At 41.0% G+C, this 25,553-nt stretch overlaps 1 protein-coding gene across 1 annotated transcript; it reads left to right on the forward strand.

Moving 5' to 3' along the window:
- Window positions 1-17,111: 17,111 nt before the first annotated feature.
- LOC138627832 (adenosine receptor A1-like) lies at window positions 17,112-24,175 on the forward strand. The gene is made up of 3 exons (XM_069710448.1): window positions 17,112-17,725; window positions 20,757-21,051; window positions 21,177-24,175. The coding sequence occupies exons 1-3, from the start codon at window positions 17,385-17,387 to the stop codon at window positions 21,558-21,560; spliced, it is 1,020 nt and encodes a 339-aa protein (XP_069566549.1). The 5' UTR covers window positions 17,112-17,384; the 3' UTR covers window positions 21,561-24,175.
- The last annotated feature ends 1,378 nt before the right edge of the window (window positions 24,176-25,553 follow it).

Here is a 25,553-nt window from a genome sequence, read left to right on the forward strand (position 1 = left end):
CTGTAGAGAACCTGCTTCATCCTCATCTATGAATAAAAGAAGAATAAATAAAGACCTTTTATTTCATTTTTTGCTGATTGTGCAAGTATTGTAGTTATATTTTGTAAATAGGTTAATTTTGTCATTTGGGTTCCAAACTCTTGGACGTAAGTTCACACACAGAGGTCAATAGTCTCAAGTGACGTGACCACAAACAGGTGCAACAGTAAAAGAAAATGGCAACACAAAAATAAAAAATGAGCAAAAGCTAGCAGATCCAATAAACACCTGATAAGCAGGACCAGCATGCAAGATTATAGAAAAGTACTTTATTTAACTTCTTGCCATTGAGAAAGTAGGAAGTTAACGTTTATCAAAGCAGAGCAAGGCGGGAAGCTAACGCTAACAGCACCCAAGTGCAACCTGGAGAGGATAAAGATATCGCTAATTGATTAAGCTACGTTTATCTATACAGCATATTTCACAAATAACTGCAAGTTACATGACATAAAAGGACATTCAAAGGTTCAAAAATACAAGAATCAGAAAGTGAAATATGTATGTCTCCTTGCATAGGCCTAAATTCACACTAGCCTCTTATTAACTGTTAGCTTCATTGTGAATACTAACTCGGTTGTCAGTGTTCTTATCGTCAAGATCTTTTTTTGAATCTGGCTTTCATAACAGCTGGCTGGTGTTGTATAATGTTTGTGTATGCTTTGTTTATGCTTGCAGCTAAACACCAGTGCCAATGCTAAGTGTTTTATCATAAACTTTCAAATCAAGCTTTCAAGTGTGTCTTTATTTTGGTTAATTTGAATTTACATAAGTGTATTTTTGACTTTGCTTTCCAGTTGGTAGCCTTATTAAAAAGCTTTTTTCACCTAAATTATAGCCCATTTGTATGAAAGTGCTAAACAGACAACAAATATTGAGACCTAGTGCTTTTGCGGTGTTATCACATAATTCGAGGAAGTGATTCATTGAAATTCATTTCAGAAGTATTATCTGGCGCAGAATCTGACTTTAATAACCTGAGCCAGTTAGAAATTTGGCATTTCATTAGGGAGTCACATTTGCAACACAATGCTAACAGCCAGACTGCAACAATGAATCGCACTGACAGCAAAGGTTTCTCAGTACTCTTTGTATGAGTGCTGTGAACCCTCTGGCTTTGCAGCAATCTCTCTTATCTCAAATCTTGGTGTGATATATGGGTCGGTAGCCCTGCTGCTAATAATCTGCCCGGCGCTGCTGAGTCTATGGGAGCTTGATTACTATGTATCCCACCTCCTCCATCAGAGAGGTTTTATCACTTCCACTCAGCTCGTTGTTGATTTGCCTTTGTGGGACTGAGATGGTGTAGACAGATTGACAGGTCACGAAAGGTGCACTGCGCTCCGAGAGACAAACAACGAAAAGAAGACATTCACCCCAGAGACCCCCTGTCCTCACCGGGAGAGGAGCTGACAGGTGAGGGCTCGGCTGGCAGTCTGTTTCCAACAAATACTCTGTTTTGTTAGAGTGCTTCGACACACACCGGCAAAAAAATAAATAAAAGGAGAAGTTTTATGCAACATGGGATCATTTCCATATTGTAATAAAATCTGTGGAAATGCAGCATATGTAATACTTGGATGTATCTGTATAAAATAATCAGATAAGAGAGACAGATTTTGTGTTACAATTTATACAAAAACAAGCAATAGTAAAGAAGACAGAACCAATTACATGAACATATACATCCATAACACAAAATCAGTATCGGAATGCAAAAAGTCTTAAAGAATATGGAAGCTTTTCTGTGAAATACAATATCTAAAAAAGTGGTAACGAGCAGATGTCTTATCTTCTCAGAAGGATTTAGAGATCACCTTTTCACAGACCAGTGATCCAATGCAGTGTCCCGTAGCCCAGAGAGGAAACTGGTGAATGTCAATAACAAGTCGGACTTAAAAGGCTTAGCTATTCTTTTTTTAAAAGAGTGGATTTGTCCTTATTGTGACCAGTTTGTGCTGTAAAGTATAATCTTTAAATACGCTTCTCTGCTAAGGTTTACTATTGCATCTGCTGTTTTAGGCTATCTTGACTGCTAAAGCTTGTCTGTTTTTTGGTAGCTGGAATTGTTTGTGACTGGGTTCTTGTTTTCACTCAAGGAACTGTGAGTCTTTGAGAACAAGTTTAGAGTTAAACTGCTGGTCTTTTATTTCCAATTCTATTAAGGACTAAGTTGTATTTGACTTTCCACCAGTTTGAGGTCAAAAGACTCTCTCCAAGAGAAGTAGGGACAACATCTAGAGACTGTGTGAAAGTTTTCTTTGTTTAGTAATCAGTGGTGTGATTACATTCCCGCCCATTTGTAACACCCGGTGGCTGGAGGTCTAACGACCAAGGGGTGTGGTCTGACCAGCTGTAGCCAACCCTGTTATAAACCCAGGAAGTGTTTAAAGTGTCAGCGAGGACAGTCACATGAAGACTCGGAGGATAAAGACAGAGGAGTCTTTCGTTGGAGCCACAGGGGGAGGCTGAGTATAGCTGAGTAGTACTACTGCCGTCTGAGTATGTGTGCACTTTCCATACCTGTGCGTATATCTACTCGTAGATACTATAGGCCTCACACTCGTTCACACCAATACCGTAACCTTTCCTCTGTTATCTATCCCACCCGTTCCACTCATACCCAGCACCTCGTCACAGGAGGACTCTGGAACTGCCAGTCAGCTACCCGCAAGACAGACTTCATCTCCGGCTTTGCTATCCAGCAATCGCTTGACTTCCTTGCTCTCACTGAGACCTGGATCACACCGGACAACACATCCACCTTCTCTCCTCTGCCTTCTCCTTCAGCCACACACCCAGACCCACTGGTAGGGGTGGTGGTACAGGTTTACTCATCTCCCCCAAATGGAGTTTTTCTCTGTACCCACGTCCACTTCCTACCTCACTGTCTTTTGAGTTTCATGCTGTGACAGTTACTCATCCGGTACAATTAAACATTGTTGTTCTCTACCATCCTCCAGGTCCTTTGGGAGATTTCTTGGACGAATTAGATGTCCTCCTGTCAAATTTCCCAGAAAATGGCCCTCCACTTGTTCTTCTGGGTAACTTTAACATCCAGACTGAGAAGTCATCTGACCTTTTGCTCTTACTGTCTTCCTTTGCTCTCTCACTCAGTCCTTCCTCTCCTACTCACAAAGCTGGTAACCACCTGGACTATATTTCACCTGAAACTGCTCCACATCTAACTTCACTGTAACTCCAATTCATGTCTCTCCCACTCTCTCAAACCAACAACCCTCCCACATCAACAGACTCTGTACTTGTCCGTCGCAACATTTGCTCCCTCCCTCCCCCTCTCTCTCCTCCTCTCCCTCCTCTCTGACCTCCTCTGTTTTATCTGCCCTCCCTTCAACTGACTCTTTCTCACTCATGCATCCTAACTCAGCCACAGACACTGTCCTTTCCACTCTGTCTTCCTCTCTTGATTCTCTCTGTCCTCTTAGATTACGACAGGCCCGCAAGTCCTCCCCAGCTCCGTGGTTGTCTGACTCGGTGCTCCCAGAGAGCCACTATGAGAGCGGCAGAAAGGAAATGGAGAAAATCTAACCACCCTGACGACCTGCTCACCTATCAATCTCTCCTCTCCTCTTTCTCTGCCTCTATCTCTGCAGCCAAAAGCTCCTTCTACCTAACCAGAATTTAATCCTCTTTTTCCAACCCCAAAAAGCTATTTTCCATCTTCTCCAACCTCCTTGGCCCCCCTGCCCCCTCCATCCTTCTACCAAGCCACTTTGTCAACTACTTTACCAAAAAGATAGATGACATATGCTCCTCATTTTCAAACCCAGCTTCTATAACTACATTTCCATCATCTTCATCTTCATCCCCTTCGCTTTCCTCTTTCACCCCCCTGTCTCCCAATCAAGTTCTCACCTTGGTAACCTCTGCTCACCCAACCACCTACCCCCTTCACCCCATCCCATCTCACATTCTCCAGTCTATTGCTCCTGACCTTCTTCCTTTTCTCACCCATCTCATTAACACTTCTCTGTCAACTGGCTGCTTCCCGAACTCGCTGAAGGAGGCAAGAGTGAACCCTCTCCTGAAGAAACCCACCCTCAACCCGGCTGAAGTAAACAACTACAGACCCGTCTCTCTTCTTCCCTTTCTTTCCAAAACTCTCGAACGAGCTATCTCCAATCAACTCTCCTCCTATCTCCACCATAATAACCTTCTTGACCCTCACCAGTCTGGTTTCAAGGCAGGCCACTCAACAGAGACAGCCCTCCTTGCTGTCTCTGAGCAGCTTCACACTGCTAGAGCAGCCTCTCTCTCCTCTGTCCTGATCCTTCTTGACCTTTCTGCTGCATTTGACACAGTGAACCACCAGATCCTTCTGTCCTCCCTTTAGGATCTCGGTGTCTCAGGCTCTGCTCTCTCCCTGTTCTCATCCTACCTCAATGACCGCACCTACCGGGTAACTTGGAGAGGATCTGTGTCTGAACCTTGTCCTCTCACTACTGGTGTCCCTCAAGGCTCCGTCCTGGGTCCCCTCCTCTTCTCTCTGTACACCAACTCTCTCAGCTCTGTCATTCACTCACACGTCTTTTCCTACCACAGCTATGCTGATGACACCCAACTCATCCTCTCTTTTCCCCGATCTGAAACACAGATAGCTGCACGAATCTCTGCCTGTCTGACTGACATCTCTCAGTGGATGTCCTCACACCACCTGAAAATCAACCTCGACAAGACTCTCCCACCCTCGACCTGACTACTACCTTCAACAACTCTGTGTTATCCCCGACCCTGACTGCTATGAACCTCGGCGTGACACTCGACAGTCAACTCTCTCTTTCTGCCAACATCGCTGCAACGACACGTTCCTGTAGATACATGCTGCACAACATCAGGAGAATACGTCCTCTTCTCACTCAGAAGGCGGCGCAGGTTCTGGTCCAGGTTCTGGTCCAGGTTCTGGTCCAGGCTCTGGTCATCTCACATCTGGACAACTGTAACTCCCTCCTGGCAGGACTACCTGTTAGTGCCATCCGACCTCTGCAGCTCATCCAGAATGCCGCAGCTCGACTGGTCTCTAACCTCCCGAAATTCACTCACACTACTCCGCTCCTCCTCTTCCGCTCCCTTCACTAGTTACCAGTAGCTGCCCGCATCTGTTTCAAAACATTGGTACTTGCGTACCGTGCTGTGAACAGGTCGGGTCCAGTCTACATCCAGGACATGGTCCAACCTTACATCCCAGCCTGCTCCCTCCGCTCTGCTTCTCCCAATCGGCTTGTTGCTCCCTCGCTGCGAGCTAAACACTCTACAAAATCACGACTGTTTGCTGTCCTGGCTCCTAAATGGTGGAATGAGCTCCCCACCGACATCAGGACAGCGGAAACTCTGTACATCTTTCGCCGCAAACTAAAAACACACCTCTTCAGACTTCACTTTGAACAGTAGAACTTTAGTAGCACTTAAAATGGCACTTACTGATAGCACTTTGTAGTTTGGCTTTCTTGAAGAAATTGTATTTTCTTGATTCCTGTTGTTCTGGGTTTTGTACCCTCATGGTTGAAATGCACTTATCGTAAGTCGCTTTGGATAAAAGCGTCAGCTAAATGAAATGTAATGTAATGTAAACTTTGATACTAAGATGCCCTTCACCTCCTCAGCCTCCGCACGCTTTGATTCCTCTCCATTACCCAGAGAGGCTTTCTACTGTGAATGCCATTTTGCCGTTAGTGTGATACGATTGTTATGTTGTGTCAAACCATTAGAGAGCTCTATATTTTGGTCTGATGCAACCATAAGAGGGGCTATTGTTTTCTGTCCCAAATGAATATATAGATACTGAATTTAATTTGCTGCATCTTAACATTCTATAGCAGTGGCACTAAACTTCGAATTTTGTTTGACCTTTTCTCCCCAGGAAGGTCATTGTGTCTGTGACGACACGTTTGCAGTGGCAAATGTCGGCACTGCAGCATTTCAGATTGCAAACAGGACATGAAGGCAGAATAGTGCATGCAACTTTCACTCCAGATGCTCACCACAAAATGAGGAAAATTAGCATTTCTCTAATTCAGAGCTATACTTCCTTACTCTAAGTGCTTGTGTATTTGTAAGATATTGTTAAGCAATAGACCATGAGAGCATTTCACCAGATGCAGTTTGGATAAGATAACGGGTGGAATATTATATAATTATATAATATATGTAGAGAAGAAGTAGGTGAAATCTTGTTGGTTCGGACAGCTGTAGCTCTGGCAGTGTTCATGTGGTGGTGAGTGCTTTGACATTTGTGCGATCTGTCACTGCCTCAAAGAGCAGTCCAACTCATTCATGCAGAAACACACAGCCAGGACTGACTGCTCCTCTCAGAGGAACCGGGCCAAGACGCTCGCTGACTCGAAGGCCTCCATGTCTCTGTTTCAACTTTGCTGACATTTTGATCGACCCATCTCAGTGACTGACTGGGCTAAATGTAAAATGACTGTGGGGATATGCTGGTGGATGTTTGTATCGACGTGTCCAAACTCACACCATTAACGAGACTGTTCTCACGCCGTCTACTTGTAACATTTTTCCCGTGTGCTCTTTATAAAACTGCTTGTTTTAAAATGTTCAGAAACAGTTGGTTGTCACATTTTGGGTTCATTGGATCCTTGAGGTTCTAATTGGGAATACTAATTAAACATGTTGATTCGTCTGCTTCATGGGACCCATCATTGTAATTTGAGTAGTAAAACTTGCATGTCTCAAGTTTGATTAAAGGCACCTTATCAGTGGCCAGGCACAAAAACATTGTTAAGCATCAAGACACAACAATTAAAAACAGATTTAATACAAAATGTAAAGAACACATAGTCAAGTTCAAATTTATATAACAACTCTATGCAAAATAGATGTCCAATGTACTAAAGGGGCAGCATTGTGGCAGCTAAAAAAGTGTGAAGGTATTTTTGTTTCTTTATTTTGCAAGCAAAAAAATAATTGTTCCTTGACCAGCAATCAAAAATAATTTTTTTAAAGTAAAACTATATTCACTGAGAATAATATGAAATGCATTTCAAACCAATTTGCTCTTATAGTTTTATTAGTTTTGGTCACAGAATTCTGAATTTTGCTTGTGAAACTAGACTTTCTGGTTGCAAATCAAAAAACCTTTGTTTATAGTGGTCTCTAAAAAAAAGTACAACATGTTGAAAGACACAAGTGCCTGGAAACTGCATCACGACAAGAGGGGGAGAAAATGATTGTTCTGATCGAGAGCAGATGAGAAGGGGCTTTGATGTTAGATACAAATAGAGCTAATCAATCTTATCAGTTGTTTGAAATAGTTTTCTAAAGAACCTCTAAGTGCATTTAATGCTCCACAGATGGTTGACTTGTGTAGAACTGTCCTGCAAACCTGGAAAAGCTGCACTTCCATCATCCTTGTTTTGAAGAATAAACGGTTACCAATGATTCTATCCTCTTATAGAAAATGTCTTAGCTAGTATGTTCACTGTCCTTTCAATTTTCTTTTATGGTGGTGGAACTAATGCAGACTTTATGTGGGGGTGGGATTGGGGAGAGGGTCGGGGGGGGGGTGGATCAGGTATCATGTATTGTCTTCTAATCATCATTCAGCTCTCAGTAGGAGCTCAGCTTTGGGCACAATGCTAAATATCTTCCTCACTTGTGAAAGTATCCTGTATCCTTTCCTGGAGCTCGGCCAGTTTCATTTAATGGGTTTGTAATTAATGTAATTGATTTTTGAGGTAATTCTGTAATTGGGATAAATAATGTTTAGGTGGGAAACTAAAGAAGAGCCACTTGGACCTGAGTTGGGCACTTCTAATCCTGATGTATTCATCAAAGCCTGTCCTCTCTGAACCTGTCGCCCCACAGGGGTCACAGCAGCGGGGTTGTTAGTGAATATCCTCTGTTATGAAGCTTCAGCTCTAATGAGGCCCAATAAACTCAGTACCCAGTGAACCACAACTCCCTCACCCTTTCATTTGCCTTCTCTCACTCTGTTTCTCCTCCTGATGTTCTCTCAACACAAAGTCATTGATGGACTATATAATTCCACTATTTCAGTGTCTTAACAGTAATTTATCACTGAAATTAACTACAGAGGTTTGACATGGAAAAATGACTTCATTATTTATTTGAGAAATGTCAACATAATCCATCTGTTTTTAAGTTTGCTTTTTTGTCCAGTAAACGCACGTCATGACTGAAACTGAGAACCATCTCAAAATGTTGGACGAAGCCAAACTAAGTATCTTTGGGATAAGTGATACAAATGCCTTTGATTGCACAATATAAGTCAAGTCAGTTTTATTTGTATAGCACATTTCATACACAGATAAATTCAATGTGTTTTACAGTAAAACATAAAAACATCAAACAAACTATATTTATTTTAAAAGATATAAAGTACATCATTCCAAAAAGTCTGGGAATAAAGCAATAATTTTGCTGCAGAAGATCTTAATTCATCAGCAGCTCCTTCCAGAGAACAGCACCAGAGTGATTCAATACACCTTCATCAGCATGATTTAGATTTAAGTTTATGCACATTTACAAAATACCTACTTGATGATCTGAGGGAACTATGTGGTTAGAAATCAGTCAAAGACTTATGTTTTGGAAGAATATTCCTGGTATTGTAAATCTCACCATACTACAGTGTTTTATGTGACCAAATTAAAAATTTCAGACATAGAAATGGTGCTGCAGATAGCCTACTGATAATTGTACTTTTCTGTATATTGCTTGCCACCTGCACATGTTTCCCTCACATCCCTCCTGTCATTCTCCACTTAAAACTGTCCATTGGAGCGGAAAGGCTATAAAAAGATCTTGGTTTAAAAAAAAAAAAAAAACGGGCTTTGCCGTGTTTGAACACATAATTAACAAGAGGTAGACCTCGACAGGATGGAAAGAGGTTGCAGTTGCCAGTATATGGACCAATAAAAAGATGATATTTAGTTACTGTTCCAGTCCAGCATGGTACTTTGAGTTTACGATGACGACAGGGGGAAGATTTACCAATGGAAAGACATAAAAACAGAATTCTCCTTTTTGGCTGATATACCATACATTTTGGCGAATAAATGATGATAGATTTTAAAACTAACTAATTCAACATCAACACTGGAGTTACACAAGTTTTGGGGACCACTGTTTTGGGCACATCGGAGATTTCACCATGCACCTGAAACCTGAGCACAGAGTGCACATCAAAATTTCTGTCAAATGTTTGGGGAAGAAGTCACGGGGAGCCAAATCCAGTGGGGAGAAACACATTGTCAATGTGCTGGCTGCCACAGTTCAGGTCGTTACTAACTCAAAGGTTTCTGAGGACAACTGAAGACAGAGCTGCTTTTGTTACAAGATGGAAGTCGTTGGCTTTGTGACTCGTCACAGGTATTGTTAATGACAACAGTTGTGTCAGTGGAAAGAATAGACCAGCATGCAAGCAGGGATTTTTCAAAAAATATATATAAAATTTATTCAGAACAACAACAACAACAACAACAGCAGCAGCAGCAACAACAACAACAACAACAACAACAAAAACAAAACTCACAAGAATATGCTCTCCTCTACAGTACCAATACCTGAAAACCTGTATGGGCAGAAACACTGAACACAAGTGAGTGAACATTTCTCAAATATCACAAGTTCTCAGCTCACATTAGAGCAAATAAAAACACGGTTCTTTTCATTCCTTACATGTGTTTAACTCGAAGCTTGGCAGAACGGCTGTGTGTGGCGTATTTGATCCGTGTTGTCACACTGCAGGTGGATCTACAGAGGCCCTGCTACTACCTTCCACGACATATACACATAGATGCTTATTTTTTGTCACTCTCTGTTGATTTGTCATCCACCAGCGCATCATAAAACTCTGCAGCTGGGTGATTTATTTTGCCACTTGCAGGGGATCACTACCAGTGGAATAAAAAACACACAGATTTCCGTGTTTGCTTCAAAAACATTATCGTAATCCAGGAGATTTATGGCTTCAGCTGGTGTACGTGCACCCAGGCCGCCATCGACATTAAAAAGCTGCTATGCAGTAGGAAGACACGGCCGAAAGCCAGTCAGGCTGCAAGAAAGAGAGAGAGAAGAGAGAGAGAGAGAGAGAGAGAGAGAGAGAGAGAGAGAAAGAGAGAGAGAGAGAGAGAGAGAGCGAAAGAGAGAGAGAAAGAGAGGATGTGGAGATAGATGGGGGGTAAGCAGAAGGGATTCCAGAGAAATAGGGAGAGATAGAAGAGATAGAATGAGGTTAAATAGAAAAAGGGGAAAACGTAGGAAGGATTTTTCTTATCCTTCGCTTGACTAAAAACACTTTCAATTGTGCAGATGAACAGTGCATGGGATTAAACATTATTCTTTACATGCAGGTGCAGGTGTCAGAGTTAATGTGTCCTGTGTTGTTTTTGTTCTTTCTGTACCTGCTCTGCACTCTGTGTTGTCAAACTGAACCCGTTTTAATTTGCCTGCCTCAGCCTTAATCCCAAAATGTACTTTAAATCAAAGATTTTTTCCAAACTATGTCACCCCTACTCCAAAATAATTCTCCAAATGCCTTTTAGCTTTCAGTTTATGTTTTCACACACAAATTTACATTCCTGTGTTGTATGTGCTTTCCTGTTGGGAGTTGTTGAACAACGCCATTTCCTGTGCCATTTTATATCCGAGCATTTCCCTCCAGCTCTTTTTCAAAAGCTAGCAGTTAGACGAAGAATAAAAGATCAAGTGGGTATTGTGCTGTTGTTGCCATTTGGGACTGAAGCCTGTAATTCTGTTATGGACAAATGAATTTCCCTCTAATGCCTATTATGGATTTTCCAAGAAAATATAGTCAACAAATCAAATTAGTGCAAAGCCACAACTCTTTGTTGCCTGAGCATGAAAGACTGCGGCCTCAGTGAGAGACAAATATGGCTGTGTGCCATCTCCTGTACAAATTGTCACAGTTCATCCTTGTTGTTTGGTTTGGCCTTGTTAGTTTCTTCTCGTCCACTTTACTCTGTTCTCGTGGTTTAGTCTTGTCAGTGTCTTTTCCTCGTCCTCTGGTCATCTGTCTCTCTGTCCCGAGTTTTTCGTGTTTATGTGCTGTTATATTTTGGTGCCTCAACTTGTGCCTTGTTTCTGTAGTCTTAACTTCCTGTCCTCTCTCTTCTCACCTCCGTCTGATTGTCTGCCCCATCTTGATTGTTTCCACCTGCGTCTTATTGTCTTCCCGCCCTCTTGTGTATATAACCTGTGTCTTCCCTTCTCTACTTCGTTAGTTCTTGGTGGTTCACAGCTCTTCGTTCCAGCTGTCTTTCTTGTCGGTGAGTTTGACCTGTCCCTGTTTATTTCTGGCTCTGTTCGGGCCTGCCCTGTGTGTCCCTGGTTTTGGACTTATTTGGAACGTACCCGTAACTCAGAGCTTGGCCCTCGATTCCTCTGTTGTCATTTTCTAGATTTTTCTCAGTAAAGCTCATTAACTGATCTGAAGAAACTTGATATTTTCTCACAGTACTTGGCCAAAACAAAGCCACTTTTATCCGATTTCCAGATAGCAAGTGGATGGGGGGGGGGATCCAATTGTGTGTAAAGCACCCACAAAAGAATGAAATGTGTCCCACTGGAATATACACAGCTGTGATCCGTGGCTATTTGTCTACAGAACTTGGAAACATAGTTTTGTCATACTCAGATTTTTGCATCAAAATGATAACTCTGTCCATACTGTAGTATTTGTTATAAGCTTTTTGTGCCGTCTTTAACTCGAGGAATGGAAAATAAAAAAAGCACTTTGTTGGTTTTTCCATGTCAAACAAGTGCAGCAAAAACATCTAGTCAATGGCTTAGATGACTTTTCATTGGGGGAAAAAAAAAAAAAAACTGTGTGTGGGGAAAAAGACATATCGGACAACACAAGAGAGTGAATAATACAAAGACTACATACCCACTGATGTAACACACCTGGGGAACATTAAGGGAGAAACAGTAAAGATATAATTTTACAGATCAAATAATACTTTAACTGTTTTCATCAAGATAAAAGAATGACTGGAAAAGCTACTATCAGTACTGGCTTTGCAGGAGGAGGTGGTAATGCATGAGTCCTGTCTTTAGGTGAAGCAGACCTTTCGTTTAACCAACAATTTTATTTTTTTGTCAGTAAATACTAACATGCATACACAATTGATAGCCAAATACATGGCATTTACTGCACAAATGATACGTGCTGAAAATGCATGGACTGAACAAAACATGTTGTATATTGCAATTCTCTGGAACACTTGTGTTGACTTTAGTCTACAAGTGGGAGCTTGAGGCCTTGAGATTCAGGATTCAATGTAGGAAAATCAATTAGCTTTGTGCACATGCAGGCTCAAGATGGGACAGAACAATCTGTCTGAGTGCTCCATAATGACGAACGTGAGAGTCCTGCTGATTCAGAGTTTTTTGTAAACCTTGATAAGTCAAAGCATGTTTAATGTTAATATGAGAGGATGAAGTTGAAATTCTGCAAAGAGGATAATTTATTTGAGTTGGAATTTAGCATAAAATCACCCCTCTGCCCTTATCTTCTTAAGCTTATGTCTGTTTGAGGAGGTTTGTTGCCAAACTAGTTTGGTCTCCTCAGAAACTGCTGGTAATGCAGGTAAAACAAAACGTTTTTTTGTAATGCTAGTAATACTGAGCTCTATAATGTGAATGGCATTTCTGTCATTACAATGCGAGATGGTGTTCTAGATAGTCACAGTACAGCACGGTCAAACTCGGCTTTACTCGAGAACCTGTTAAGCAGGAGGATAAAGCAGGTAATGATGATTTCTATCTTACAAAACAGTTTTTTTTTTTTAAGAGAAAATTGCTTCAAGAATGCAGAAATAGGTTTGACCTCAAGTCTTCTGACATTTCTTCAGCCAATATATCAATCAAAAGCATTTATGTCCCGCACAATACATTTTCAATTGATTGACATTCTTGACATAAGACACACTAAAGTATAACAGTGTGTTTGGGCTTGTCAGAATATCATTGACAATGTTTAAACAATGTGACAGTGTGAGAGGCAGTCTATTGATGGCAGTCAATCAAATTAGCAATGTCCCCTCAGTTTGCCCCAGATCAGGGAAAAACTTTCCTCCTGGGCTTCTACAGATTCTATCTCCTGTTCGCTCACTCTAGTTTTCACCCAATGTTCCCTCTTTGTATCAATCAAATGTTTTGTTTCTTTTTCCCCCCCCCCAGATATTGTAGTCCCATCAAAACTAAACCAGCCTAAACTAAATTAAAAATTTTACTTTGATTCATTGCCTGAGACATTTTGTCATAATGTCAAGAAATAAATCTCCTCATATGATGAAACTGGTTGAGCAGCAGTAATACAAATGTTTTGTTATTCTACATTTTGCACATTTCAGGTTCAGCTAGTGTTTTTTTAAAAAAATTTTAAATTTTTTTTTATCCTGGAGGTCAGATAATTAAGTCCTCGTCGTATGTGGCCGGCAGCAAAGTGAACAATTCCCTCTATTTAGGGCTGGAGAGGGTTGATGAGGAGCTGCACGTTCTCTCCCTAAATTATCGTGCTTCAACAGCCACCGCACAGACTCAACACAATGGAGCTCACTGCAAGCTGGCAAACATTTAGCAGAGCCGTGAGGACACGTGGAAAGGATTCTTTCAGAGACAAAGTGATGTGTTGGTTTGAGATACTTGGACTTATGCCGTAAAACATGTTTGAATGTAACTTTAAGCCAAGTCATTTCTATTTAGCATCATAATGCATGTGTTAATATTAATGCAGGAGATACAAGAGTATGTTGCACGGGAGTAATATCTCAACAGAATTCATCTGTGTCAGTATCACTAACATTATTATTTGTATTATAACAATTACGAGAGCTATTACTTTCCATTTACATTTTGATTGTATAATTAAAATAGGCTTAATATATTTGATCTTCTTCAAAACTAAAATAGCTTTTGTTCTGACTGATGTTCTTGGTTGCAGACACTGTGGACAAGTTCAGTGTGTTAAACTAATTGATTGCAACATTTTCAGGTTAATGAATAAAAATACTGAAAGTAATGAAAAAAAATCCCCAGTTTCAATGTTTATAGACTTACTCGGGTTGAGATTAGCCTTCAGTTCAAGGAAGTTGCACAGCAATGAAAAGATGTTGCGTCAATGCTGGATTTTGGAATGTCGGTAATGAATAAATACCCATTAAGAGCACAGTGTAGATATGCTTTTAGGCTGGTAGTTTGATACTATTTAAAAGAGCTTGATTACACACGATAATAAAATTAGCAAATCCAAATACAGTGCTTCACCATTTCTACTGACCTTTGATCTGCGGCTGTGCCAACAAGAGCCAGAACGTGGCGCCAAATGGTCAATCACTGCTGTGAATGAGAGATGAGACAGTATCTTTTCTCTGTCAATGTAAGACTTGTCAGAACTTGGGAGTGGTTCTGCCTGAGTTAAATGTATGACAGAGCAAATGATTCGGTTCCTCTGGGCTTATTTCACCCCTGCTTCCTCCAGATTGTGTTCTCGTGCTGCCTGTCTGTACCTGTTGGCTCATTGGTGGAAACGCAGACTGGAGCTGACAGCCTGCAGCTAAAGAGAGTCACTGTGAAAAATAGTCCCTGCTTTGGTCTGTCTTAATTAAACCAGCTTCCACATACTGTTCGACACTCCAGGGATTACTGTGGATTCCTGTTTCCGATTTGAATTTGGCAGGTAGCTGTTAGCAGGAAGAAGCCGTAACTCTGAGGAAGATGAAATCAGCCAAAGACGTTGCTTCATATTTGTTAGCCTATGCAGTACTGCACTCCTCCAATTGTGTCATCAAATAAATGTGTTGCTGAGAAGGGCCAGCTCTATAAGAGCATTTGTCATATTTCCTCTCTGAGTGATTGAAGAGGGTCAGCACTCAATGAATCACCATAAAAAAAATAGTCATTTATCATAAATATTAAGTTGTCCCAGTAGAGATAAGATCATTCCGATCAAGTCTGGGGGAATATTGCCAAGTCAGTCCTCAACAGCTGCGCCTTTGCACGCATGCGCACGCACACAGTAATTGGAAACCACTGATGCAGACCACCTAGAAGCTGACAGGAGCCAGAGCCCTCATTTACGAGAAAAAAACCTGGATATGATCTTTAGCAATCATATTTTAAATGTCACATACTGTAAACCTGGTTCCATCAATGAAATGCAAGTAAATGGCCAAACACCCCAGAGAGGAGTATTAATCATTTCACTGCTTCCAGATGTGTCTCTGTTTATTTAGGAGCCAAACAACTTATAAAACTTTAAGAAATAATGTGCTTAAAGTTTTATGCAAGAACCTATGAACTATTTAAAAGGTCATTCAGTGTTTATCATAACACCCTGCTATAATTCTGAGTTGTGTCATCTCAAATCATTCAGATCGCTGCTCTTATTGATTTTTAGAAAAACCCAAATGTTTTGTATCGTGTTGTCTTTTTTGCCGAAGGGCTTTTTCAAGTCACATTTACAGTAGTTATATAGTTTGAATAATCACCAGAACTCAAATAGTAGAGCTGGCATGAAAAGAAATTGGATTGGCACATTGCTTTGTTACAGTGTAACATTACAATGCATTTATTATCGTTGCTAAATTAATCATGTATTTACTGTATTTCAATCTTACAGGCATGCAGGTAGACATCTTTGTCTTTCTTGAAACAATGTCATTTATCTTCTTGCCTTATCAATTTCATAATCTATGAGTGCACCTTTGACAAAATGGCACACAAAGATTACAGCCTCATCTTTATAACTTTGAAATGTTCAAACAGCTCATAATTGAATTCTATCAGCAAGAAGTTTCTAAGAAGTAGTAAAAGTATTTTTGGCTCATAAGTTCAGGGTCCCTGGTTGAACAGCCCTGTCTCATTTGTTGTTGTGGAAATGATCAGGTGGGCCTGATGAAAGTCACAGAGTGGCTGCAGAGAGATGAATGATCGAGAGAGGGGACAGACATGAATCGTTCTCAGGGGAAGGACTTTCACTGTATTCAAGGTGAGAGAAAGAGGCTCTGATACTCATCGGTCTCCATCAGTTAGCAGGTTGTCAGAGTGTGGAGCTGTGTTTGCAGCTCTGACTGACAGGACAGGAAGTTCCACAAAGTGTGAAACAATAGTCCAGTCCACAATCAAAGGCAGTGCAGATGAAGGAGGATTTATATGTGAAGCCTATGTGTATGTGTTTGCAGGCAAACACACTGGTATGGAACTTGTTAATGCGTCTCATTTGCATCTTAATGGCTTTGTTTACATGCAGGTTGCAACTGTTTAACACTGATACATCAGATGTTGTCCAGGACAGTTTTATTGTCTCTCTCCAGTACAAAGCGTGTGACCATCTGTCTTCTCCTTTCCTTTATGTTCATCCTCTCTCAAAGCTTCACAGGCTCATTCATTTCCACCACTCTTCATGTCAGCCTGCAACTGCAGTCTAACCTGAAACATCAGGGACACAGTGGGGTTAAATTTATCAGTATAACTATGTCTTTGGGAGCTTCACGGTCTAAATTTTTTATTTTTTATCACACATTAGGGGGGTTAAATGATGAGAGCATGCACATATTATAGTGAGATGCACCTGTCATGTGAATTAATGTTTGATAGTCTCCCGCTCAGGCTTTGTCTGACACTGATACATCAGATGTTGTCCAGGCTCCCGCTCAGGGAGACTATCAAACTACCACTGGTAGTGGTGTCCACTACCATATAGAGTGCTTTCAATCACATATGTGACTTCAGAAGATATAGCAATAACGTCATCCTATCTAATCTGGGATTTTTGTTTTTTTCACAAGAAATGAGTCCCAAGAGGAGAATAAAACATTTTCCCCCAATGAGCCAACTGTGTCCAAATAGAGGTGAGCTCTGGTGGTGTGGCTGATGACGCAATTATCAATATGACTCCGATTTTGGCAGAAACAGACTCTCTTTTGCATTTATTCTGTTTATTTCCCCAAACTTTGACACATAGGTCACAAGTGAGGAGAGCAACATTGCTAATCAGCTCTTTGGGAACCTGCTTGTGACTCATTCTGTATCCTGGGTCCGTCTTGTCCCTCCGCCAGCCGAAACTGCGGGGGCCGCTTCATTCTCGGAATCGCCGCCCCGGAGCGTATGGAGAAGTTATGCGTCTGGCGCGCAGGTAGATGTCCCGAACGGGATCCTGAAATATTCAGAGACAACGGACGCTACCTCCACATCTGAGGGGACATAAAACATGCGGAAGCTTCGTGGAGGTGTCTCATACAAATGCCCTCAAACTCAAACAAGGAACTCCCCCGACGTGTTCAGGTTTTCGCCGTTGAGCGCACACTCATCCAGCCTCCGTGATCATGACTTCGGGTTTGCCTCCCTCCAAAGCTCTCTACATCGGGATGGAGGTGGTGATCGCCGTCTCCTCGGTCATCGGGAACGTGATGGTCGTCTGGGCTGTGCGTATCAACCGGTCTCTGAGAGACACCACGTTTTGTTTCATCGTCTCCCTGGCCTTGGCTGACATTGCGGTCGGGGCTCTTGTTATCCCGCTCGCCATCACCATCAGCATCGGACTCCAGACGCACTTTTACAGCTGCTTGCTGGTCGCCTGCACGGTGCTCGTCCTCACGCAAAGTTCCATCCTGGCGCTGCTGGCCATCGCCATCGACCGCTATCTGAGAGTCAAAATACCCATGAGGTAGGCCTAAAGGTGAATTGCGTTAGTTTTCAATATCTTGGCTCATTTTAAAGACATCCTTTGTGTCTGGACTGCTACTTGGACCAAGGGCACTCACCAAAACGGTCGTTCAGGTGCCAAGCGGGATTTCCATTTCACCCACAACCAGAAATGTGTATACAATGTGGAGCAAAGGTGTTTCTGGTCATTATTGTGATGTGACATTAATCTGGTTTTACTTCTCTGTAATATCTCGAGGAAATTACAGTATGAAAGTGATTAGTCAGTAATTTGATAGACTTGATATTCACCTGGTGCATATAAATGACATTCATTCAACCATGACTAATTACACTCCTGCACATTTCCAACTCATTTCACCCAATATATAAGCTGGAAATGGGGGAAAATGTGCATTTTATGATTTAAAAGGAGCAGACATTTGATTTTGTTTTAACTTTATTTCGCCTCAAAATTAAGTTTTGTAAGTGTGAATATTTATTGGCCCATTGTGCAGTTCAAAGCTGTTAAACCTTGCAGAAGAGCTGCTCTCCAGTCTGCGCTAAACCTACTAGAAGCATGCTGCAGTCATGTTGCGCTTTATTATCATCCCTTCTGAACTTGATTATTAAGAACAACTATATTTTTCTGCTGCATGGCAACTGATCTCGTGAGCAGAGGAGGCTATTTTTTTTAAAATCTGGATGAAATATCTTCTTTTGCACTCCTCTTCTCGCCTTGAACTTCATTTTTTTTTTCCAGTTCCCACTTCATATCGGCTCATTTGATGACAAGCTTGGAAGAGTCAGGCAGGGAATGCATGATTGGTCAATAGGCTCATGGTGGCTGCTTGATGGATTGCATAATTTCTCTAGCTGGCAACCACACACACACACACACGTCATGTAAAAAGGTTAATCATTAATATCTTTGTTTGCTGTGAAATCATGCTTGTATCAATCATACAATATTTCACTTCGGAAGTGGAATTAACAGCAGAAACAGTGGGACTACTGCTTTCTTGCAAAGACAAAACAACAAAGCTGGACCTATTATACAACCCTGTTTCTGAAAAAGTTGGGGCACATGTAAATAAAAAGAGAATGCAATGATTTGCAAATCTCGTAAACCGATATTTAAAATAGACCAAAGACGACAAATAAAGTGTTGAAATGGATTTTTTTTTTTTTATTGTTTTATGTAAAAATATGTGCTTATTTTTCAACACTTTACATCTCGTCTTTGGTCTATTTGCAATTAAATATGGGTTTATGAGATCTATAAATCATTGAATTTGTTTTTATTTACAATTTACGCTGTCTCTACTTTTTCGGAAATGGGGTTGTAGAATTACAAATGAGAAATTTTACTTTCCCCTCATAACGGATCAAATTTAGCAACAGACTCCAGGTTTAGATTTCAAACCTCAGTGAGTTATACTTTACTGTCTTGCAATAAATTGATAATGTGAGCCAGAAATTCAGTCCTCCTCCCTATACCACCCCTGAGACTCTGGAGGGACACAGTTTAACAAGCACTGATTGCTTTTTATAGCTGAGGTATTTGGGAGCCCATTATCATGATAAGGATGGTCTGAGATTTGAAAGTGTCCCATGCGTTGCTTAGCTGGAGGAGAGGATTTTCCGGTAGGAGACGTGGCTCGAAATCACAGAGGAAAGCTGAGATAGATGAACTTGAAATCAAATCCAGAAAGCAGTTTTTGGCTGGTGGACAGCTGATCTGTATGCAGACAGACATCCAAGTTTTACAAGCAGCTATGCGAAGAGTGCACAAGTCCAGATAAAAAATTGGCGTCACATACGAGAAGACCTACTTCAGACTGCTTTCTCCTTAAACCTCCTTTCATTCACCCTGGCTGAACTCTGAATGTGTGAGGCAAAGATGAGAGAAAGAAAATGTAGGAAAATCAAGATATATGAAAGTTTGGGCCTTGCACGAGTTGTATCTCAATGTGCGTTCAACCGTGATAAGAAGGCAGAAATATGTGCATCATATGATGCATGTACAGGGCCCCTCCAACATTTGCTCACCCCTTTCATCTGATCGAGTCAGCTCTTATCCTTTACTAATGAAAGCTGAAAAAATAAAGGGCCTACCACAGGAATCTTTCATGTCCATCTAACAGTGACTCAACTCACAGACGGTCCGATAACAGACCATTGTGTGGGAGAGACAGGACGTGTGACGTCCTGTTATAACACCAAACAGGAGACAATTCTCACAGTTTTCTCCTCTGAACAGCAGGATCATTAGAAATAGTTTCTGATGGACATCTAAACATTTCTAAAAATGATTTATAGAAAAAAAAAACCACATTGAACCAAAACTACATTCTGATTGCAGCAGATACCCAGAGATCTAAAAGACATAAAGAAGTGAGAATTACTGAACAGGTATACCCAGAACAGTTATAAAACAGAGCAACACAACAAACTGCAACTCTCAATAGTGAGACTATAGCAATTTGTGAAGAAGAGAAAACACATTCTTGCCTTGGAAAGTTGAATTCATAAGCAGTAAAACACTATAAAATACTCAATAAAAAAAAAAAACATTACTGCTCAGTGTTTTTGCTGCTGCAGAGTCACCTGGTTTGGTAGAACCAGTAGTTTGAGGCTGTTAAATGTTGTCAGCAAACTTCAGCTGGATATTTCTTTAAAATGAACATGTTTGAGTCAGTTTGTTCACTTTATGACAGAAGTCGACTATTGTTTCAGACTTTGTTTCATCATTTACAATCATCCTGTGGGAACAGTGGATATTGTAACAAACATTATTTGCTTTAAGAGTTGAAACAAACCCTCAAGACACTCAGGACAAAAATGTTATGCTATCAGCTTCACAAAGGGAGTGTTTGTTGTAAATCTTGGAGAATGATTTGGCTGCTGTAAAGGAGAAAACAAGCGCTCCCTGTTAGTCTTTCCTTTAATTCTGAAATGATAGGTTTTGAAAAGACTTGCTCTTTGAAATCAAATATATCTCTCCACCCAGACTTTTTTTCTCTGCTTCATTTTCTCACTCGTTACCATAGCTACAAGCGGGTGGTGACCCCTCGGCGAGCAGGCACGGCCGTGTTGTTGTGCTGGCTGGTCTCCATCATAGTGGGCCTCACGCCCATGTTGGGCTGGCATAACCTGCAGCATCTCCGTGACAATGGCTCCCTGGTCACCGATGACCTGTTGGTGACCTGTGAGTTTGAGACGGTCATCAGCATGGACTACATGGTCTACTTCAACTTCTTCGGCTGGGTGCTTCCCCCTCTGCTGCTCATGCTGGCCATCTATGCTGAGATTTTCTACATGATCCACAAGCAGCTCAACAAAAAGGTAAGATTTCCTCTTCTTGTCAATTTAATTGATTTGTTTGACGTGCAGCAATCAAAATTAATTTGCTGTTATAACACGGTGTGAACGGCTGCATCCGTACGCTGACGATGATCTTCTCTTTTTAGGTGACAGCGAGCCACACAGACCCGAGACGTTACTATGGGAAGGAGCTTAAGTTAGCCAAGTCACTCGCCCTCGTTCTTTTCCTCTTCGCAGTCAGCTGGCTCCCTCTTCACATCCTCAACTGCATCACTCTGTTCTGCCCCACCTGCAACAAGCCAATATTCCTCATTTACATCGCCATCATCCTCACTCACGGCAACTCGGCCGTCAACCCCGTCGTTTACGCTTTCCGCATCAAGAAATTCCGCTCGGCGTTTGGTAAAATCTGGAAACAGTATGTGCTCTGTCAGGATCCGGTTGGTCGTCTTCCTCAAAGAGGGAGCCAGAGAGGACGGAGCCACGAGAGGAGGCTGAGGCAGAACGATGATGACGATGATGATGTGTGACCTTTGGCCACTAATTGGATTGGTGTGTAACTGTCAAGTTTCACTGCTATTGTTCACAGAGTGGAAAGGACTCTGGCTTCATTATCAGGCTCCAGGGATTACTGGTCAAAAGGTCCATTATGGAATAGAAAGATGTCAGAAGGGATGAAACATGGACTGAATGACTTCCTCTATCCTACACGCTCTGAGAGGACAGGATTACAAATCAGCATGGAGATCCTGGATCAGACTTAGATTTGGATAAGACGGATTTCTCCACCGTCTGACAAAAGGAGGATGATGTCGTGGCATGGGACAAAGGGGCTTCTCATTGGTTCAACACCAACCTGTTGGACTTGAATTAGTAAGTGTGTATGACATGTGGAACAATAGTAGTGTATGCCGTGCTGTTTGACCTAAATTAAAACTCATGGCCTTTTTCATGAGAATGATCTCAAATATTTATCCTATTATGTGCTACATTAACATGCTTCATTCTGTGGCCTTAAGGACTGGAAATGAAATGGAGAGGAACTGAGGCTAAATGTCAGTGTGTTAACAGTAGGAATCTGGTAAACCATAGGTGGGCGAGCAGGAAGTTTGCACACCCAGCGTGGTGCTTTAAGAAGGACCAGGACATGAGATATATATTTTAGCTGCATGGAAGAAAACATGTGCAACTTCGGTGAACCTCTGGTTTACTAAGGGCAAAGCTACTCGGTAACTCATCATTACAGATGTGTGGTGGATTAGCACGTGAAGATTTCTGAGAGTATTTGACCGAATGACAACTATTAGCAAAGAGAAAATAGAAAAATAATTACTTAATGCCTCTCAGTAAATCCTCGTGAACATGGACAATGGAGAAAGGTACTGATCCAGCGCTAGTAACTGTAGTCACATCACATCATGCACTCTTTTTGCATAGAGAACTGTGAATCTAAGGAATGTTGGAGCTCCTCCATCCACTAAGCTCCATTTGATCTTATCACTGTAACCCTGTAATGTAACCTCTCCTGCACATGTATCACTGGAACCTTTCCTCTACTCGCAGGTGTCTTTTTAATTTTTTTTATCTTGTCACACTGAAGAGCCTTTGAGAGAGATTTACCAGCGTAGCATCATCACATCATCTCTGACATGTTTGTTACAGAGCTGACTTAAACTGACTTGTAAAGCGAGTGATATTTTACATGATAGATAAATGTTGACGGGACTGCTGACACTGATATTAAGTATAGTTTGTAACCAATATATATAAATGTTAAAAGGAGAATTCCCTGAGAAAACGGCTGTTTATCTCTGACGCATCCTCCCACAGCTTGCGATTGAGGGACAGATTGTGAAATGTAATCTCCCTTTTTTTTTGTGATGGCAACGCATCGAGACAGACGAATGAGCGGAAAATGTCACAGCATTGGGTGACCACTGATTTACATTTATCATGCTGTGTGTGCGTTAGCAGAGAGGCATCAAAATCTATGGCAGGGATAACGTGTTATTTTCTCTCTATGCTTTAGCTGTATTAAGACTAAGGATTACACATTGTGCACACATTGGTCACTGATTTCTGTCATTTGGACTGAGAGCTGATACATGTGTGAAAAAAGTGGGGAAGTAATGAAGGAGTCCAGGGGTGAGTCAACCACAAGAAGGATTGTAGCTAATTATGAAGGGATTACATTTCTGAGGAGGTCAACATCAAGGCCACTCTCATGCATGTTTGATTTTCTACAGTGTTACAACATGTATAGTGTACACACACACATACAAATACATGTCTTCATCAGACCAGTGTATACAGTGTATTTCAAATGCTGCTTTTGTAAAAAAAAAAAAATCCGTGTGATTCTTTTGTTACATTGTGAAGTACGTGTGAAGCCAATGTGTGTATAATTTAGTTATTTGTGATTATTATAAACTGTCCCATGATCAGTAGATCCGGTCAAAATTTTCACATTGAGTTAGACTTTTGTGAGAGAATAGAGAGAAATTGTGGGAGCTATTGTAAGTCAGACCAGCTAGTGCTAAACTCCTGTTAACCAGCTGTTCCTGGAAGAAGTCACCATGCCACCTGTTTTGTGTGGATAAGCACAGTGCTTGAAGTTTGTAATAGTATTGTGGATACAAAATGTGTATGCTCATTCATTTTCCTCCATTCAAGCAGGCTACAGGCCCAAATGACAGCCTGCCAATGACAGACTGTCAATGAATGTCAAGTATAGGGAGACGCAGCCTACACAGGTGAAGAGGACAGGATGTAGGTGTGTCATGGAAAGTTCAATGTGAAACCAAAACCAATGGGAAACATGAAACTTGGTCCGGACTTTCAAGTGTGAAAATGCTCTTATTTTGAAATTCTACATGTAGTGGCTTCAAGGTTTAATCTGTTTACATTTACTGGACCAGTGTGATAAATGCAAGATGTGTGCAATATTCCCAGACAAACTGTGACGATATCAGAAGAAAATCCAGATCTTGGATCATGTACAATGTAGGCACTGTTAATCAGAATCCAATTCTGGAGCCTCAGAGCTGTATGTGCTGTCATGGCCAGCTGTTTTGTCCTCATCTTATTATAAAGGAATATGTGAATAAACAAAGGGCCGAAAAGCAGATTCTTTATGTACACTGAATGTGTAAATTGTTTCAGTGCTGTTGGTATTATCTGATGTGCCGTTGGAAAAGACATTTGCATCAAACACGAGAGAATGAAAATGAAAGTTTCTCAGTATGGGCACTGATTGTAAAGAATCGATCGAGGGATGTTATTAAGTAGTTTTGATTTTTAAAAGAACATCTTTCTCAGGATGTAATAATAGTCAATTTATAGTGTGTATATATATATATATATATATATATATATATATATATATATATATATAGTCATTTTTCAAATACCAGGGTACAACCAGCCTTCACTATCTGTAAAGTAGATGACCTACTGTACATGTAGGTAAATGTCCATTATGAAATAGTTACATTAGATGTAATTGACATCAGATTTAAGTTACATCAAGGATCATATAGATGTAAGTGACATCGAGGAGCTGTTTGTTTGTTGTAATAAAACTTGTACTTGACTTAATGTTTGAAGCAGATTTTTGACCTGGAAGAAATGGAGAACTTGTAATCCTCATCCTACAAACACAAGTCAAATCCAAATTATAAAGAATAATCATCTTGTATTGAAAAACATATTGTGACTCAGTTTAAGCAAAGTTTAGCTTGTATTTAAAATGTATACATAACAGAAACTAATGAGAGTCATACAAGTACAAGTGTCAGAAGAAGCTTCTGCTGCCTTAATCAGTGTTAATTAGTCTGTTTATACTGCTGTGAACTGAAACTCCGTTGCCCTTTAAGTCTCTTTGAGAGCCATTATCAGCGAATTTCTGCATGGTTGCAATTTCATTGTGTATTTTTTTCCCCCCTCCAATTAATGATCTTTATTCGCACTCATACGAAATGAGCCTCTTATGGTACTTTTAAATGGAGACACAGACTTAACAAAAAGCACAGTATGTGTTGGAAGTTTTCCCATTATAAATACAGAGAGTGGATTTCAGGGTCAAAGATAATTTTCTGCCTCGCCCTGTAAAGCTTTTTGTCTTGTGGATCGGCTACAGGGCGGTTTTCGTGCAGCGTGATTTCACAGCTCTCTCGTCATGTCTCCCAAAGTTAGTGTGCAGTTGGTTCAGGCTGCCAAACAGCTGCCTAGAGGTGTTACAGTGGCAACAACTCAACTGCAGGGTGAAGAATGCAGTGGCTATATATTACTGCAGATTAAAATAAATACCTGTAAAGCAAATGTATGTAATAAAAGATTCATTGCTCTAAGAATAAAGTATGTGTGTGTTGTGTCAAGATTATCAGCAGGGATTTCTCATGTATTTATGTGCGCCCTTGACTTTCTACCCCTCACAGAGGTGAAAAGCTGGAAAAACAAAAAGGATACTTTTACACCTCCATTCCTCCAAGATTCTCCAGGAGGGAGAGAAACTTACAGACTCC

The sequence above is a fragment of the Brachyistius frenatus genome, unplaced genomic scaffold (genome assembly GCF_029030835.1).
Source record: "Brachyistius frenatus isolate BFR_SWC_R1_liver_20210118 unplaced genomic scaffold, ASM2903083v1 Contig_4, whole genome shotgun sequence".
NCBI lineage: Eukaryota > Metazoa > Chordata > Actinopteri > Embiotocidae > Brachyistius > Brachyistius frenatus.

Coding starts and splice junctions, on each gene's coding strand:
- LOC138627832 (XM_069710448.1), top strand. CDS start 17,385: ATGACTTCGGGTTTGCCTCCCTCCAAAGCTCTCTACATCGGGATGGAG. Junction 17,726..20,756: donor AGAGTCAAAATACCCATGAG/GTAGGCCTAAAG, acceptor TCGTTACCATAG/CTACAAGCGGGTGGTGACCC. Junction 21,052..21,176: donor ACAAGCAGCTCAACAAAAAG/GTAAGATTTCCT, acceptor TTCTCTTTTTAG/GTGACAGCGAGCCACACAGA.